Genomic DNA, 20,337 nt, shown 5'->3' on the forward strand with positions numbered 1-20,337 from the left:
TAAACAAACCCAATTCTTTCAGCCTTCCTTCATAGGTCATGTTCTCTAGACCTTTAATCATTCTTGTTGTTCTTCTCTGGACCCTCTCCAATTTCTCCCCATCTTTCTTGAAATGCAGTGCCCAGAACTGGACACAATACTCCAGTTGAGGCCTGACCAGCACAGAGTAGAGTGGAAGAATGACTTCTCGTGTCTTGCTCACAAGACACCTGTTAATGCATCCCAGAATCACATTTGTTTTTTTTGCAACAGCATCACACTGTTGACTCATATTTAGCTTGTGGTCTACTATAACCCCTAGATCCCTTTCTGCCATACTCCTTCCTGAGTACCAAAGTATTGCGAGTTCACAGAAGACTAGACCATTGTATGTCAGAAGCTGAGGTGCACCAGTGCCTGCGGCCTCCTGCAATGCCAGGGAAACAAGGTCTTACCTTTTAACACAAATAGTTTAGAAAACAATTATTTACAGGAGCTGTTACCTTGGTCACAAAATCAAAAGAAAGTAAGCGTCAAACGTATTGACCTCTGAAGAAAAGGGTTTGTTAGGTTTTTTTTAAAAACACTAAAAGCCCACTGCTAATTACAAGAGAGCTGAAGCCGTTTATTACAGTGCTTCACCATGTGGTGACTGCATCCTCCTACTGCTCGTTCAGCCAGAACAAGGGTAACCACAAAGCAGAAAGCCATTTAATGAAAATAAACCCACACATGGAGAATGATGTTGCAAAAACATCTGGGAGGATCGATCCTTTTGGGGAACTCAGCTCTAATAACTAGTTATTCTTCCTTATTTAATTTTGTGTCAAAAAAAAAAGATGTTTGGCAAGTTGGTTTTGATGGTTTGCTTTTAAATACTTTCCATTTGAAATGGACTCTGCTGTAAACAAATTGGATATGGGTTTGTATAACTGTTAAACCTAAATATGACGTTAAAAACGTCATCCTCATCAATATTTTATTGAGACAATAAAGCATGAGCATGAGACTTCTGCACACAAAAGACGTAGTTAAAATAGAGTAAATTAAACTGGATTATTATTCATTGTTTCTATTAAGGCTTTTCTTCAACCACAAAAAAACACAAGATTTTACATTACAGATTAAGAACATAAAACCCTACATAACACATCTGAATGCCAGGGAGTTAGGCCCAGAAATTGAATAATTAAAATTTAAAATTAATTATAATGGGAAAACATGACAATATGGAATTACCATAAATAATCCTGACCCACTATAACTCTGTTCATATATTCCCACCATCTTGTGGGACTTTTGATTTATATAAAGTTTATATCATAGCTAGTGACATGTCAAAATCAGGTTAATTTGCTAGTTTGGCCAGGAACCTTGATACTTATGTACACCATGTATTTTGGTGTTTGGAGAATATGCAAAGGTTAATATATACCAGTCTCCCACTCTAGAGCCAAGTCTTCTATCACTCTCTGCATCGGAAGTGTATAGAATAAAGGCTTTAAAGTGTTGTGGGACAGGGAGACAACTATCATTTCCCCCAACTTTCAGACTATTCACTGCATTAAACACACACACTAGTGAGTTCTTTGCCTATGCCACAACTCCGACTATAGGTATTAAAATTGTTTGAAAAAAAAAATAATCAAGGTTTTGCGTTTGACAAAAAAGTGACACAATGTATCCATGTGCTACAGTGCCTCTTGTATATACAGAAAAGCTACAGAATTTGTGTCTTAATAAACTTTGACACAAAAACATATCATGCTTTTTCTTGATAAAATACATGTTTCTCAAAATAGCAAAACAACAACAGAAAAAAAACCTGGCTGGTTCTCAAACCAGGCATGGGAACTTAAATAAGAGAGGCACCTGTTCTACAGAAGACAGGAAACTGCCTTATATCTGGAACCTATTCTGTTCTCAGCCAAATGTATAATCCATTCTTATTACCAAAATTATGTATTTCCTCACTTATCTGTACAAAAATAAAAATAAAAAAAAGAAGCTCGTAATGTAACTAACAATAAAGCTGTATCAGAGCTCAGTTTGGCTCTCTCTCTCTTCCCTAGACAGAAACAAAGATCTGACCCCAAACCATCAACAAAGGAAAGCAATTGTCTGGCAGGCCTGTACTCCTGAGGCTGCATTGGAGAACTGTTTCCTTTGGTTTGGCACACATACCACCCTGTAATTTGGATGGATATCTGTCTTTACTATTTTCACACAGTTATAAATCCAAACCACCAAAATGTCATAATAAAGCAATGTATCTCACTGTAATCTCTTGACGATCGAGTCAAATTTAACTAAACCATGTGACAGCAACAATATCTGTGATTTGTGTAAAAGCAAGCTGAGTGTAGACACTGGTTCAGTGAAAATCGCTACAGAAAAAAGAATACCTTGGAAAACAGTGAAACAGGAGAAGTTACTTTCTGTAGATTAATAGCAAAGACACAAAAACAAGGGACACAGATGTAAAGCTGCTGTTATCTTGTCAACCAAAACTTAAGACTTCCAAACATCTAGAAAAGTTTACAGAAATATTAGTCAGGCATTCTGATTAGGTTCTCCTGGCCATAGATTAATGTTTCTCATGAATGATAAAAAATGGAAAGTGGGTGCCTGACAAAACATCTGTAGTATAATGTATACAAGTTCTAATAAAAATAAAGTGATTTCATTATCGAAACAAATACCAAAACTTTGCCTTTGGTGATGTAATTTAGCCTGCTTTGAAAACAGAGTGATTCAGAAAGTCAGATACTTAGCAGATATTCTCTCAAAACAAAACCATGTCCTTTCATCGCCATGACTCTTTTCAGAGACAAAAAAACATTTCTTGAAGAAACAGTAAAAATAGTCTGAACCCGTCATCAACAATTAAAGGGCTCTGCTGTAACATGTTGTCCCTATCCATGCATTTTCTCCTTTTCCCCAGTAGCTCTTCCGTACGATTTCATAGATAATCCCACAGCCTTCCCTGAACTCAAAGCATTCTATACATTTTATTTATATAGATTTTAAAAAGAATTAAAAGAGGACTCTCTCCAAGGCTCTAGGCACCCATGCCATAAATTACAAAAATAAAGTAACCTGGGCACTGAACTAAGTGACGTGATTTTTCAAGCACACTAAACACTCACAGCTGTCATTTAAATCAGTAGATTATGTTGGTAGTAAGTACCACCAGCAGCTTCACAACTTCAGGACCAGAAGTTCAGCCTAAATTGAAGGGCTAAAGAGACAAGTAGTTTTTGCCCTCTTTTGTTTAAATAAAGAATTTGATATCAGAATGTATTTTTGTGCACACAGGTTCCTCATCAGAACTTCCTCTAATTATAGTATTTAATTCCTATTATGACATTTCATGACCTGTTGATGAATATACAGAGACAACCTGCTTGCTACAAGATACCACAGAGAGTTGTCTTTAGTAAAACAGTAATTTGATGCAGTTTTGCACACCTTTTATATCATCTGTATCTTCAGAGGTATAAAGGACAATGATTAGTGGAATTTCCTAATTGTGGCTTCCAGTGTTGCAAAACAGGTTTTAGAATTTATGGTAACACTTCACATCAGATGGAGTTTAATGCGATGTCATCATGAAAAGATTTGTGATTCCATGTTACATCTGCCGTACATTAAACCCAAAAGTAGTAATGGTGATTTAAACAACACCAAAAACAAACAAAAAAAAAGTGTCACAAAAAGAAAAAAAAATACCCAAGGGATTAGATAGATAATTCATTAATTTAATGTTACTAAATATATGAATGCCATTTTAGTCAAATATAAAAAAATACAGTGGTCAGCTAGTGTAATCCTAATAGAGATATAAGTCCTATTTTAGATAAAATAGATGGGATTTTCATTATAAAGCTTGATTATTAAAAACTTTAAAATCTCAGCCATTTCAAACCCGGTTTTCAAGAGGTTAACCTCTATTTTGGCTAAAGTGAGCCAGTTACTCAAGTTCTAATTAAGAGCAAAATTAGAAGATTTTAAATCTTCCATCTATAAAATATTTCAGAAATGTTCACTAAAGTAAATAGAATGCAGAGCGAGGTGTCTCTGGAAGTATTAGGTGGATCACAAATGACAGTGCTGGGGGGCGGGGGGGAAGGTAAATCTGCCAGCGTTTCAGTTAAAACATATTGGAGGATTGGTTTAATTATGAAACAAACTTTTGTTCAGCACCTTCAAGAAAACAGAACCTCCAGAAAACAAATATATTGTCCACTGTGTACTTAAAATGCTTCAACTTTCTGCGTGCAAGTCACAAGTTTTTGTCCACACTAAAGACCAATGAGAATGGCAGATATTTTGTACATAGCTAAAATGCAAGACTGCCATTATGGGTCACTTGCCCAGTTTAGTGTCTTTGGTCCACACTACACGGTAGCACACAGAATGGGTTGGCAATAAATCTGCCATTCTCAATTCCGTGTTAAAAACAGATTTGTTAGATCTACGGTGCATTGAGAAGATGTTTTTTAGAGATGAAAAAAAATTCACTCATGTAGATGAGGTAAAGTGTTATTCAATGGCATACACTATGAAAAGGAAGAAACAATGGCTTGGCAGATAAAATTGTCCTATTTTATAATTAATGAATATTATGAAGAGAGCTTGATGTTGGTATTCTGGTTAAGTCACAAGCTATTCCAGCTTGACTCAATTTGTGAGATCAGACCCTTTCAACTGATTCATATCCTGGCCCTATTAATAATCCTGCACACATGCACAATGTTCTGCATATATCAAATTTGAAGTCATGCTGTAATAATAAGCTGAGTGATTATTGCACCTACTTAACCAAAATAACTGAAAAGTGTGGTAATTCACTTGTTTCTATACTTTTTACACCACCAGTAGCAACAACTTCCACACATTGATAGCATATTAAATTACACAGTTTCTATACAAAAGGAATATGCAAACCTAGGAAAAAGTAGTCATTAACCCAAGGAAATGGTTCAAAACAGTTTAATTTTCTACTGTAAATAGTTAATTAGAAGATATGAAATAAGCTCTGGCAGCTAGTACTGATATGTAGGCAGCACTGTTCTCTGTAATGAAATTTTTAGTAGTAATAGTTTGCTTTATTAAGTATCCCTTATGTTTTAAGCAGTCAGATAATGCTTATGCAACTGACCGGGAAGATATGTTTGTGTCAGTTTATGAGTTCCATTTTGGCTTTCTGAACACCATGTTGTATGTCAACCTTCATTTTTAATGAACACTTTAGTGAGGCTTTGAGCATTTATTTGGTAGCAGGAACTTGGCACCTAGTACAGATACTATGGGCATGTCTACACTGCAGTTCAGCTGGAGATGTGAATAACAGCGTGAAAGAAGTGCTGAGCTATAACTCTCCCATGTGGGTGTGCGAACTTAAAGTCCTCAGCATGAGGTAGGAACCTATGTTAATGGGAACTTGCAATCTTTTAGTTCATGCTTGCAGTGTCCAACTGTGGGTGTTACAGAATAGCACCCTGGTGCTCAATATTGTTCAGACACCTACTGTCCTAACTGTGGAGCAGCGTAGACACACCCTAATTCTGGGAAGCTCTGACTGGATCAAGGGCTATCAATACTGAATACTGAATAGTTCCACCCTAGTGAAACAATAGGCTTGCTATTAGCGGAGCCATTGACTGAACTACTCTCTGCCAAGAAGGTGAGGGTGCTGGCTTTGGAGCTTGGAAATTCCCCAGCTGAAACAGGGGCAGAAAAGGTGGCAGAAGCTATTTAAAAAAAAAAAAAAGAGGAACAAGCTTTAAGCAAGAGAACACTGCAAGTGTTGCCTGGCCTATGGATTCACAGGGGTAGAGAAGACACTGAAAGGAAGTGGTCTGAGGAGTTTGTTTTCTGTACCTCACTCGTGGGGTATGTGCGTGCGCGAGTGCGAGAGAGAGAGAGAGAGACTATGCTTTCCTATATTTTGGATGCTGAAAACAATCTGGTTTTTTTTTGTAATCCAGGTGCACTGTGTAGGACATGAGAATCCGGGTAGTAACTCCATAGTTAAGATACTCGTAACATTACAAATCTGGGAAGGGGAGAGGAATCATTTTTTAATTTTATTAAATACACATACTTTAGCTTCTGAAAAAGGCTCCTTTATGCCTGTAATGTTGTGTGTGGGGTTTCCCTAGAGCAGAATGAGGTTTTTTATTGTGGTTTCTTTTGCAAATTTTAAGGTTAGATTATGTCATTTTTGAGATAGATGACTAAAACGTGGTGTGTCTGAACTTTTTGAAAATTCAACACTTTTTTTTTAAGTCCTCCCAACTTAAACACACTTTACTGTAAAAACAAAATAAAAATGGACACGATTCTTAAATAACTAATGCACAGGATTATTACTACTTATTGCAGTGGAACAGTCTTTAGGAAATAAGAGCTCATTTTTTAAAATGTTTCCATGTATATTACTATACTATATAGTATAGAGCAGTGGGTCTCAAACTTTTTTTTTTTTTTTTTAACTGGCGACCCCTTTCACATGACAAGCCTGAGTGCGACCCCCTCCCCAATAAATTAAACAAGCTTTTTAATATATTAAACACCATTATAAATGCTGGAGGCAAGCAGGGTTTGGGGTGGAGGCTGGCAGCTCACAACCCCCCCATCTAATGACCCCCTAAAGGGTCCTGACCCCCGGTATAGAGGAAATTACAAGTCACTTAAGTGTGTCTAAAAGGTTTGTGTAGCAAATGGACCTTGCAAGCACTGTGAAAGATGAGAATACATCAGGTAAAGTGGCCAATTTTGATTTTGTAAAACAAGGATCAAGGCTAGTTTAGACCCTGGTTTTATCTTAGCCACCAAAGATCGCAGAAGATTTTGGGTGGTTGGATAGGTTATAAAGCAACATGTAAAAGGAACCTCAAACTATGATATTGGTCATTGTGCTCACCAAGGTTACAAGTTCAGCTAACATAACCAGCAAAGCTGCTTGGGGCCTCTACTTTAAAAAAAATACCCTGAGGACATTTCCAAACCCACAAAGCGACCTCTAAGGTAAAATTTAAGTAAAAGCTCTTCCCCGCCCCACCATTTTAAAAAAAAGATTACAAATTAAATAGCATTCCTTAAATTCTAAATTTCCTTTCAGTCAAGTACTAGTTCTTACACCTAACTTAATGCTGGCATCCTTTCATCTGCAAGAGATGGTAGGAATTGCAGCATATGATGTAGACAGTTTGCAGTGTCCCATGTGACTGAATAGTTCAATCTGAGATTTGCATGATCTTTGGCAATTATTGCAAACATAGGTGTCTCAGTTGGGAACGGCTTACTTCCTACAGAGTCTTTAGGTTCTTCAAACAGGCAAATTTATCAAGCACAACAGCCCTGCTAGAGCAAAAACGACTGCGCTGGTTGGGCCCTCTAGTAGGTTGGAAGATGGATGTATATGGGGAGCTATCAGAGGGAAAAGAACAGCAGGACATTCCAAGCTTCGCCATAAAAGACACATGAAAGCAAAATATGAAGGAATTTGGAATCGATCCTGACCAACGGAAAACTTTGACCAGTGATTGTAACAAGTGGTGCCATCATCTCCATTAGGGCATCAAAGTCCATAAATTAATGCTGTCCTCAATATTCCTGCTCATCAAGAGACTCAAGATCCCCTGTACCATTGTCTTCCCCGCAGCACTCCCTTTCAAAATCCAGATCTTAGATGCTCTTTGCTCACCCTTACACAATAAAAGTTCTACAGTCAAATCCTAACATGCAGGATCAAGAACTAATCCTCCATTACACCACTCTTCCACTAAAATCCAGAGACTGCAGCATCTCATTCCATTCCCATTTACATGCCAGACAACAACACCTTCTCTCCATCCAGCACCCTACAGGCCAGAGATACCACTGTACCCTTCTATACCATTCTGACATGTGCACATCATGGAATCTAGCCTACCTACTTTGTCCTTACAATACAGGTCAGAAGCAGTATCCTTGACATACAAGTCAAAGACATATCAGTGTACCTTGCCCACTCATCACTGAGAAAAGAAGCTTCCACAGTTACAGCCAATACTAATAGGCCTCAAAAACCTTGTGAAATTTATAAAGTCACTGCAGCTCAGCTTTGCATTTGTGTTCCAAGTGTCAAGAAATGCTAGTGCAAAAATTAAGGGTGGCCAGAATTATGAGAAGTCAAGGCGTGGAGGAAATAATTTCAGCTCATCGGAGCTTTTCTTTTTTATAAATTATTTATTTTTAAAATGAACGAATGTCTTTAGCTAACTGTTAGAAAAAGTGATGCCTATTGGCAACTTTAGCTCTCAAAATTGTATTTTCAAATAGCCACTTGTCTAACTTTTTGGGTCTGCTGACATATGAAACCGTTAAAATTTTCATTCCAACTGAGCCACTGCAACCAGCACTTTTCCGTATATAACTGAAAGTGGAAAGTTTGGGCCACATTCTACACTGTGCAACATACAAAAGCCTACAGTGTTGCACGAGACACAAGAAGAGGGTAAATTTAGACCACCAAACTTAAAATGTGCAAACAACTCCAGAGCTACAAATTCACAGCACAGGTAAAAGTCACAGTGGTTTGAAGATGGCAATTTGTTGGTAGCATCAACAAAGCTAATAACATACCAGTAATGGATTGGTATATTTAACCATTAACCTTCTCTATTGTGCAGTAGTATTTTTATTGGACCATTAGTATTTCTGAAAATGACTTATCTATACTTTATCGTGATCTGTAAATAGGACTGCTGGATTGCAGCAAGGTAATGATCAGAGAGTCTGCCCTCTTGTCTCAATGTGTTTCCTACCATTCATGTGGCACAGATATGCTTTCGCAAGAGACTATGATTCATATGTAAGGAATGTCTGCTAGATATCCATACTAAGTCTGTAGACCACAGTTAACATTTTCATTTGTTGCAACCTCCAGATTCATTCTTCTCATATGCAGTCAGCTCACTTTGATGAGAGAATTATAGATCTTGTTATGGTAAATAATATAAAACAAATGCAGATATATCTTACTCCTATACGCACTCTTTTGTCTATGATGAGTTATCCTACATTTATCCATAACATATAATACACACAAATCCATTAGTTTATACAAATATTTATGCCCCATAAATACAAATAAATCCTTATTCCAAAGCACAGAACTAATACCACAGGAGGCAGATTAGACTCTTGGGTCATAATCCTGCAAAGTTTTACACAGGTGCTTAAATGTTACAAATTGAGAGTGCTATTGACTTCAGTGTGACTTCACATAGTATGTGCATTAAGCAAATGCTTAAGGCTTTGCAGGACCAGGGCCTTGCACTGTATGGGCACCGTTCAGAGACCAGAGCCATGCTCCCTCTCCCTACACTTTACACATGCCATCAACACTACCTGTTTTCTGCTGCTATTATCTCCTCAGGCTGACGACAAACTTGTGGGGGGGGGGATAATTATTAACTGCCAGATGCTTCCCCCACCCCCACTTCTTTCCTTTCCTGACTGTACATTCACCATGAAGTTGCTCACTGACATATATTCAAAACTGTTTCAAAAGAACAAAGAGAGGTAGGATAGACGAAAATGGACGGGACAGGAGGAAGGGAAGGAAAAAAGCAAACAGAGGAAGAAGTAGGAAGCAGATAGGAAAGTGGTGAAGACAGTTTTACTGGTCCAAAAATCTCTTGGTTCTTCATTTTCTAGAGAAGCCTGTGGCAGAGATATTTCAAAACTATTTTTTTTAAAGAATAACAAAGCTTATCCAAAAGATAAGTTTTACAAACAAAAACAGAAGCCCTTACATGCATTCCAAGTGATTTACAGAGCCCTTTCTCCAAGATGCTTTTGAAAAGCCCCTGGTCTTTAAGGAGAGTGAAGAAGGTAGAAAAGCCATACTTTGCAGAGATTACAACTATAAAATTCATGATGATTTCAATTTATGAAATCCTTCACGGTTTGGAATCCAGTGTATTTTTATATACCATTTGTCCCCTGTGTTCTACTTCCACAAGTGTCAATAACCCTTAGATTTGTCCAACTGAGGGCTGGGAATTCTCAATCTGGATTTTGTATAATTTATAGCTATAACTCAGCAATAAAACTGAGAGCCATATATATACAGTAGCAAATGAGCTACTCTAAAATTAAATATAATCACCACACAAATGACCCCAGTGGCATGAACTGGTTAAAAATAAATCTTTAGTATAAAACTTTTATAACAGCATTTATTCTCACTGGAATCCAATGGTTTCCAACAGGCCTGCACTACATCTTATTAGAAACAGAATATCACCATGCTGTTCACAATCACACAGACTGCCTCCTCTTCTACTCACAATTAGGAATATAAAATATTCTATGGTTAACCAATAAGTATTAGTCTTACTGCTAATATATTGCAGTTAACCTTTAAAACAGATTAGTAAAATAATTTCATGACATTTCATATCCCTGCCTCTGCTATCATTCCCTCAAATTAGCTGAGCTCCCTGCCCCATGTCCGAGCACGCTGTGTGTATTAACAAATCTTCCTCTTCCCTATCTGCATTCCACTCCCCAGCAGCACCTAGAGCAGGACAAGCCAATCTGCCCTTACAGGGTGATGGTTCAGGAGCCCGGAACAGCTGGGTGCCTCGCTCCCAGCCAGGAGCCAGTACAGGGACCGCAGCCAGGCACATACCCCTCCCCCACAGACACAGGCCCCCTGGCTGAGGGGCAGCTACTGCCCCCTGCTGCCCTGGCCCCCCTGTGAGACTCCACCAAGCCCCTGGACACCATCCAGACTCCTCCCAAGTGGGCAGTTGCTCAGGACCCAGGCCTCTGCTGGCTGCTGCCACTGGATGTGACAGGCTGAGGGGGTGTGTAGCGCTGTGTGGCCAGGTTTCTGGGCAGCACAGGGCACATGACCAGAACTATCCAAAGTCCCACGACGCACTGAGGGAGACTAGGTTATATGACGATGGAGACTGATGTCACCATGACACCTCCTGGACAGATTCTCCGTGCCACCATAACACTCCTGGATCACAGGATGGTCTCTACCTTTCCCCACCCCCATCACCAGGACAGTGCGCAGAAGAGGGGTGGTGACAGGGTACCAACTACGAATGTAAAATGTTAAACTGTTAACAGATATAATTTTAATAATTTAAACAGGTACTTTTTAAAACACTATTTACATCCCTACTTGCAATCACGTAACATCAGTGGGAAAACAGGAATTGTTTGTATGCAAAAGCAACGATAAGAAGGTATTTAAATATTTATGTTTACTATAGTTTAATAGTTAGAAACAAGGAGACTCAATGCAACATGACAAGCCAGATCTCCAGGTTCCAGTAAGTGCTCTGCAAACAACCACCACCCATTTGCTATGTAAGAAAACAGTATATACATGCAGAACCGTTTATCTTTAGTGGCAAAATTTGGCAACTAAAAATTGTTCTAAACCATAAATTAGAAATGGAAGTTCTCAACTTACCTTAGTGTTCGTACAAGATCTTCCTCGCTTATATTCTTTATGACTTACTCTTTTATCAAGCTTGTTCCACAAAGCTTTGGCCTTCCAGCTGGTTACTTTTGACTTCAATTTTGGATAGAAATTTCTGTAGTCCAATGGATCCAGTTCAAGTTGACGGGTGAGGATATTAAAGGCCTGAATGGTACCTTTGCATGTTGATGCTTGTACAAAGTTTTCAAATATCTGGCCACCTTGGCTGTGCTTCTCATCATCGTTTTCCCCCATGTTCTGAGCACTGTGTGTAGAAAGGGCTAAACTTGAACTGTGGTGCTCTGATACAGGTGACAGACACTATCAAGTACTTCCAAGAATATTGTACCTAGAAAAGGAAGTCAAATTAACATATTTTCAACATAATGAAGATCAAAAACCTACAAATCATATTTAAAACCAGCTAGATACAAGCATGCAGAAATGAAAGGCTCTCTAAATGAGCCAAAGTGCAGAATAAAGTTAGTAATGGCATGAAATATACCAATTGCAGAAATAATAAATAAAATTATGACACCTCTGCAATGAGGATGTTGTGAAGGCCAAGGGCTCAAAAAAGAACTAGATAAATTCATGGAGGAGAGGTCCATCAATAGCTACTCGCCAGGATGGGCAGAAATGCAAAACCATGCTCTGAAGTGTCCCTAGCCTCTGTTTGCCAGAAGCTGGGAATGGGCAACAGATGGATCATTTGATTATTACCTGTTCTATTATTCCCTCAAACACCTGCCATTGGCCACTGTTAGAAGACAGGATACTGGGCAAGATGGACCATTGGTCTTACCTGGTATGGCTGTTCTTATGTTCTTAATGCTAGGCATCAGTTTATTTCATAATGACCATTATGAACATCCTTAAACACTCTAATTTCAAGTTCAAGGACAATTCATTCCCCCTAAAACACTATCACATTTGTCTAATGACAATCATTTTTGGCCTTATTCTACTAGCTAGCAATCGATACCATTCTGACAACTTCACACATAGTAATTCCTCAGAAGCATCCCTCAACCATAACTGTAGTCAGAACCTTGTATCTCTGGGAATTGGCCACATGTCAACACTATATTATTTTAAAGAAAGATGTCCAATTACAGCTAGGGCATTGGTATATAACTAACTCAGAACAACTTAGATTCAGCATGAAGAGCCTGTTCATCTTGTCATCAGTTGCATGCAGAAAACATTTAGGATGTCTGGAGCATCACATCTTGTTACTCCAAAACCGAAATTTCAGGAAAAAAGGGACCTACTCCACTCTTCCAACCCCTGTATGAACCATGCCCGAATGAAAAATAATCTAGTACTCTCCAGTATAAGAAAGGTAATCCTGCATTCTTTGCACATTGTTATTTAAAATGATTACATTCATGTAAAGAGTAATTCAAGTTCCTCATGGTCAAACCACATGCAGTATTTAGGACAACTACTATTGGAGCTGTGAGAAGAGAAAGCTACTCTAATTAGTGTACATTTGAAAGTACTAAAATAACTTTGTAGGGCCACTTCTAGATCCTACTTTAACCCCTCATTCTGAATTTCACCCCAGTAAAGTCATCCCAGGTCAAAAGATTTAGATTCCCAAGTTCTTATTTTTTCCCCCCAAGAGAATTAAGATGGATTATTTAGCTGCTTACAACTGGTGAGAGTTTACCTGGATTCAAGTCCCAGAGTTTTAAGTGGGGCCAGTCATATTCCCTTCTTCCTGCTATTAAGGAATTACATACTATTTCAAACACAATACCAAACTGAGGCTTGTTTAATCTCCCACATAATTAGTTATTTTACTTGGACCCCCATCAATTGGCTTTTAGATTTAAAATAAATTGTCAGAAGGGCCTTTGCAGATACAATGTTAAATTAAAAGTGTTCACAAACCATCATTCTCTACCCATGTTTGCTTCAAATGGAAAGGGAAGCCAAAATAATCAATGTATTTAAATTAAGAGGAGACCCATCACATAAATCTTGCATTCTTTCAACATGAATGAATATAGGCAACCTATAAAAGCCTCCTGTGGGAAGAAACAGAGAAGTATTTGGAATGCTTACATTTTGTGGCTATGCTTAAAATAAATAACCTTTGCTTTTACATCATTCTGTTGCCATTTTAGGGTATAATAAATTTCCAGTGTTGAGAGTTTGTACCTTTTCTTGGACCTAGGGCCATGATTAAATACTTGTTGCCAAAAATAAGTTAGGCAATTTTTGTTTTCCAGTCTGAGTTCCTCATTTGTGGTATGTTCCCTGTTCATTTGTGAAGGGCTTCACGAAGCAAAAAACAACCTTTCCCTTGCTCCATCTCTCAGAGGCTCTAATCTTGCCAGGAACTGAGTGCTTCCACTCCCATTCAGCACCTTTGAAGGTTCAAGCCCAAGTGATTAAATGTTAACTTCTCAAAATACATCCATGGAAACCAGTGAAAAGTAAAGAAGGAGTGATATAGCTATAGTCACCCACTTAGGGCATGTCTACACTTGCCATTTAAAATGGAAAATGTCCCCTTTTTCTGCAAAAACCATGGGAGCATCTACGCTTGCCAATGACTTTTTGCGGTGAAACTCAGACGTTTCACTGCAAAAAGAAAACCACCTCCACAAGAGGCATACAGATCTTACCGGTGATGCTTTTGTGGTGACATGCAAGTGAAGACATGCTCTTCCTGTTTACACAGCTTTTAGCCTTCACAGGATTCCCACCGTGCCTATGTGAGCACTCTGGCCAGCAGCTCTGCTGCTCTGACACCAGGTAAACAGACATTCACTCCTCCCCTGTAAAGCCCCAAGAACTTTGAAACTCCCCTTCTTGTTTTCTTGACAAGTGCTCACTTATTTGGCCAGGTAACAATGCCTGCTCCATGGAGCAAAAGGATCCCCTGCTTGGAGCAATGCTGAGCTACTGGAGCTGATCAGTGTTTCAGGAGAGGAGGCTGTGCAGGGACCCAGGATGCCCTGCGATCGCTCCCCACAAGACTTATCAAAGTGGGATAGCTGCCCTCAGTGCACTGCTCTCATCAGTGATGGAAGTGCTGCAAATATAAACACTCTCTGATACCTGGGAAGTAAGTGAGTCACAAACAAGCGCTCTTCCTTTACCGGTTCGCTATCACCATTGAAATAGACAGCGCAAAAACTCTGCAAGTGTAGAAACAGCCTATTAAATTTGCTGGCCTCTGCCAGAGTTGTTATTTCCTGCAGCAAAAAACTGATAACTTCAGGAAAAAATCTGTCCCTGGGGAATGGTCAATGTGCCGACATAACCACCAATAACTCCTTGTCTGAGCAGTCACCAGGATATCTGGAAGAAGCCCTTCCACAAGTCTTTATATCACACCACACACCGACACTTTCGGACAGCACTCCGGAGCACCTAAACCATTAGTGCTTTTTGATTTTGTAGAGGGCTCAAAATCAATCAAAAGGAAAGAGGCATTTTCCTGCCTTCCACTGGCTCTTGGCTCCTAGCAAGCAGAAGACATCAGTCTCTAAGAGATATAAAATAAAAGAAAATAAAAGTTTGGTGCATGGCCCATCTAGAAAGCTTCCTTGAATTGGGGGGGGGCCTCTTATAGCCAAGAGTCCCAACCAAGTTTTGATTCCACCTGACTTTTTTAGGGTTGAGGAGACTCTTCCTACTTCCTCCACCTTTTATGCACTCATAGGCTCTTTGTCACAGTAACACTCACTCCAGCTGAAGGGGGCAGGATTCTAGTCTAGTTTTCTAGCACCTATCCACAGCATTGCAAAAACTAGCTGAGTTGGAATGTCAGAGAATTTTAATGTGGAGAAGGAGAAGGTGGCGGCGGGATGGGAGGGGGAGGGGTTGTTGCATCAGTCTTGAGTGGTATTTAAGCATCCTTCATCCAAACTCCGTGTGAGTACAGCATGACTAGGAATCTTCAGGAGGAAAAAGAAGGGAAGGATCTCCAGCAGACAGGACTAGTCATTCTGTGCAGCATGCCTCCATCTTAATAACCACTTGGAAAACTCCCCTCTAAAAATGCCATCAGATAAGCCAACAACATTTACATGCCCTCTGTGGTTTCTACCCTCACTTTGCAAAGGAAAGGGGAAGAGGACGAGTGTAAGGCATTGGCAGAGTAGTGGGAGCCAGTGGCAGCATGACTCAAAATGAAACCATGCTGTTGAGAAGAGAGACAGGATATCAGAAGCAGTACAGATAGGCAGCCCCTTTATGAAGACAGAAGGACTCCTGTCTCCTTCACATAGCCTTGAGTGGAAGTCGGGAACTCCATAAAGTAAGATTTGTCCATTGTCCCAACTAACTCCCTCCACCCCATTTCTGTGGGGCTGTTTCAAAGAAGGAGAGCCTTTAGGACAGTCAGTTTCCAAAATAATCCTGAAACTATTTAATATGGACAAAGTGAAATCTCAGCAGAGACATTTGCTCACTGGATGAATTTTTTTTTATTTTTTATTTTGTTAGTTGTGTCAGAGGTCAAGTTCTTCACAAAAGCCACAATTTGTGGTTTGAAGGACATGAGGCACAGCAGACTCTGGTTACTGTGAATTCCAGATTGCTACTGAAAACACCATGGCTCTAATTTTGGCAGGAGCATTATGTTGACCAATGACGATGAAGAGAGTGCATGGAAGAGGAAATGCTGATGCTCTCCAAGGAGCTTATTCTGAGCATTCACTGCTACTTCACAGGACACTGCACACGTTGAGCTCACCAGAAACGATGCAATGAAGTCTGTCCACTGGAGTTTAATGGAATAATTCTTAACCACAAATAAATACATCTGATTCACTACTATCTAAAATGCTTTTAATGATTTAAGAGGAAATAAATATAAACTCCACCAGCGTATAGGGAAATATTTGATTTCAGACTTTCCTTGTGCTTGGATTTACTGCCACTTATGAATTCATGTTTTTAAAATGCAAATCATTCTGGAGATGAAACAAAGTTGAAAGTCTCAAAGGCACATGTTGTTGCTGAAATCTCAGACTATATTATCCAAGTGATTCTGGAAACAATGAAGCACACAATTGTGTCTTTATCTAGGATAATGTAAGTGAATTTAAAGGCTTACCTAACTATCACGCCCCCAAAAGATAAATTTGGGGTCATGGTAATATGTGGGAATAAAAGTTTGGGGTTTTGTCTATTTGAGGTCAGAACCTCCACTGCCTTCAGTGATTTTGGTCAAGCCGAAGACCAGGAATATTGTCCACTGTAACCCCCAACTGTCATACATTTAAGTCTCATGCCAAGACTTGTTCTTTACTAAAAAAATGTTGACAGTACAGTGGAAGATTTTGGCATAGTTGCAGGCAGCAGTTACAGAGGATGGAAACAGGAATGAGGGCAGTGGGGAAGAGCTGATGTTCCTTCTAGTTGCCCACCATCCAACTCTACCTTACACTACCCCCAATTAAAAATGCTAACTTTCAGGTGAGATGCCAGCTGAAGTATCCTTTGTCATCCCTAGTGGTTATGCAGGAAGAATGTAAAAGATTCAATTAGGTTTTTTATAAAAAAAAATAGCCTGGGTAGTGGAGGTATAAATGCCAGTTCCTTGGTAAATATTTCCTCTTTCAATGAAAGAGATTCAAAAGTGGTCAGTTGTGTGAGAACACAAGGGACTACTTCCTTTGCTATCACAGCCATTACAAATGCCAGTAGCTTGTTACTCAGAAGCACATGAATACAACAGGCCCTGAACTGCATAAAAATATAGGAGCAATCCACACCAGAACTACTTTAATTTTTACAGAGCAATATAAAATAGTACTTTAGTTGTATAAAGGTAGCGTGTTAAGAGTTTAAAACTTACCTTGCTACTTAATTTTTCATTGGGGGAATAAAAATAATTCAAAAGCTGTCTGTTAAACATGAAAAGTTATTTCTTAGTCAGACATTATGTTGCTCTCTTTTTAATATTTGAGAACATATTTCTTGAGTGGATTGTAAAAAGATTAAATTCCAAGTATTTCAATACCATTATTGAAACTGGAATCAGGATTAAAGCCGTAATTCTTCCATACTTACTGAAAGTAAAACTTCTGCATTCAGACTTGAGTTAGGCATGCAGAATACAATGAACTTGTTGTTTTTAATCTTAAGCAAACATCAGAAGCAAAGGAATGGATTTTGCAGCATTTGTAGTAAACATCTACTTTGGCCTTTCTCCACTTCTACTTTTTTTTTTTTTTTTTTTTTTTTTAAATAACAGGAGAAGCCACTTTATTTCTGCTCTAACTGGGCCTATATACTGTGATAAGCACAGGACCAGGGACAATCAGCAACTGTTCTGAAAAGCAATTCCTCTTGCCTGGCTCATGAAAGTCTGAAAGCTTAGTACCATTACAATTAGATTTGCAAGTGAATCTGGCAGCACTACAGGGCTTTCTAGGCTTCCCAAATTAGTTTCTACTTATATTAGACATTTTGTTTTTATAGCCACTGTTTTAAATAGAAATATTTATAATTAGAGGAAAACAATGATTTCCCCCCACTCCTCAACTGTCATAATAACCAGGTGGTGTTTTTTTGTTTGGTTTTTAAGATTTGATTCTGCTAATAATAAAGCAAAATCTTTCTTCACTTCACTTAGAAAACTAGTTAATATACATAATCCAAACTGCTTGAAATATTGTTTACTCGTGGCTCTGAATCTGTGCACAAGCCTAAAATTCAGCAATAACTAAAGATGTTTCTGAATAAAGCCTCAAAGTTTTCTTCCTTTATTAACAACTGAAGCTGTCGGTTCGTTTCTTCTTTTGGTTAGTTAGGTTTGGCTTTTGTTTTGTTTTTTTCATTTTTACAAAAAGCTGACTTACACAAAACTCCTGCAAAATAATTTTTGTGGTCAAGTATGGAATTCAAAACAGTTCTCACCAAGACACTCTGTGCTTATGAACTTACAAGGTTACCGTACATGCTATCAGCTTGCTTTGTTGGAGTTATATGAGACATTTTAAACACTGACCTTCCAACAAGTGCTGCTCAGCCAAGTTATCCTGCTTCATCTGGAATCAACAAAAATAAAATATATCCAGAAGCATGTGCATGAGTATCTACGCACCAATCAACACTTTTCAGTGTATACTTGCATATCTTCATGGGAAAGGCTGCTTCAGTCTACTAGAATCCTGCAGATTTATTAGAAGTAGCATTTTCATTTATTTTTATCTACAAACCTAGGCACAGTTCACATATTTGATATCCAGTTTACACTTTTAGTGCACACCAGTTTCTTCATACTATTAATCCAGTGTTTCCACTTTCATTATGGAAATATGCAACCATACATGTAACCCATGCCATCACAATCTGGTTCTTTGTCCCCTCTCTTGGCTAAGTCACATAAGGATGTTGGATTCTGCTACTGCATCCAAAATATTGGATACTGCCCAGTTAGCTCAGTCAAAGCCTGGTACTTTACTGCTTGAGCATAAAAAGGACCTGGTCTACAAGCTCTGAGGCAGACACGAACTCAGAAACCTTAGGCTAAGCCACCTGAGGGAAACAAAACCACATGGCATTAGCATGATTTATACATGGATACATTCTTGAAATCTGAACAAAAAACAAGAAGAACATGAACTTGCAAACTATCATTCATGCAAGTAGTGCTGACCTGCACAAGAAGTGCTATCATCCTCTGATGCAGGCCCAAATATTTCAAGTGAATCCTAATGACAAAGTACTTTCCCATATCTCCCATGCAAAAGTAAAACTTAACAAGTATTCAAGTTGCTTGTATTTCAGAGCAAGTGAATGTGACACTTCATTGATCCTATTGTATTTCTGGAAAATTTAAGCTCTGTTAGCTTTAAGTTCCAGCATTAGGACAACTAAGTTCTTCAGTCTAATTACCATTTTGTGATGTGAGCACTACAGAAATAGTTGCTTCTGATGAAGATCTGGTCTAGTCCTTTTTATGTTGGAACCAAGTAGTGTTACTGCCTTTGCTTCATGCTTTATCCAAGACACTCAGCAAAGACAACTGAAGTTAACAGTAGCTCTAAAACTAATAAAGATTAAAAATAGCCTTGTATGTTAAAATAAAGCTAACCACACCCTTAGTGAAACTTAGTCCCATTTTATTTGTCTGGTATTACGGATTCATATGGTGAAGACTTTCAAGATGAATAGTCACTCTACAGTCATTCTTTCAATATTCGCCCTAAATTAAAATTGTTCCCAAGTGTAATCCTCAGGCAGAGTCATAGAAACATAAGACTGAAAGGGACCTCGAGAAGTCACCAAGTTCTAGTCCCTGCTCTCTGGCAAGATCCGGTAAAACTAGACCATCCCTGGCAGGTGTTTGTCCAACCTGTTTTTAAAAACCTCCAATGACTGGACATTCCATAACCTCCTTGGAAGCCTATTTCAGATCTTAAACTACCCTTATAGTTTAAAAATTAATCCTAATATCTAACCTCAGTCTCCCCTGCTGCAGATTAAGCCCATTACTTCTTGTCCTATCTTGAGGACATGCAGAACAACTGAGTACCAGTTTCTTTATAGCAGCCTTTAACATATTTGAAAACTTATCAGGTTCTCCCCTCCCCCTCTCCCCCAGTCCTCTTTTCTTAAGATTAAACATGCCCAGTTTTTTTTGTTTGATTGATTGTTTTTTAGACTTCTCCTCATAGGTCAGGTTTCCAAACCTTTCACCATTTTCTGTTGCTCTCCTCTGGACTCTCCAATTTGTCCACATCTTTTCTAAAATTTGGCACCCAGAATTGGACACTACTCCTGCTGAGGCCTCCCCAGTGATGAGTAGAGTGGAACAATTACCTCCTGTGTCTTCCATATGACACTCTTGTTAAGACACTGCATAATATTTGCTTTTTTCACAA

General features: G+C 38.7%; 1 protein-coding gene across 1 annotated transcript in view; it reads right to left on the bottom strand.

The window, feature by feature from the left end:
- MICAL2 (microtubule associated monooxygenase, calponin and LIM domain containing 2) overlaps window positions 1-20,337 on the bottom strand; it is a 112,206-nt gene that overhangs the window by 67,991 nt on the left and 23,878 nt on the right. The window contains 1 exon segment of the mRNA XM_030560346.1: window positions 11,471-11,828. Within this exon segment, the coding sequence (XP_030416206.1) occupies window positions 11,471-11,734 (264 nt within the window). The 5' untranslated portion in view covers window positions 11,735-11,828.

Source organism: Gopherus evgoodei, chromosome 4 (genome assembly GCF_007399415.2).
Source record: "Gopherus evgoodei ecotype Sinaloan lineage chromosome 4, rGopEvg1_v1.p, whole genome shotgun sequence".
NCBI lineage: Eukaryota > Metazoa > Chordata > Testudines > Testudinidae > Gopherus > Gopherus evgoodei.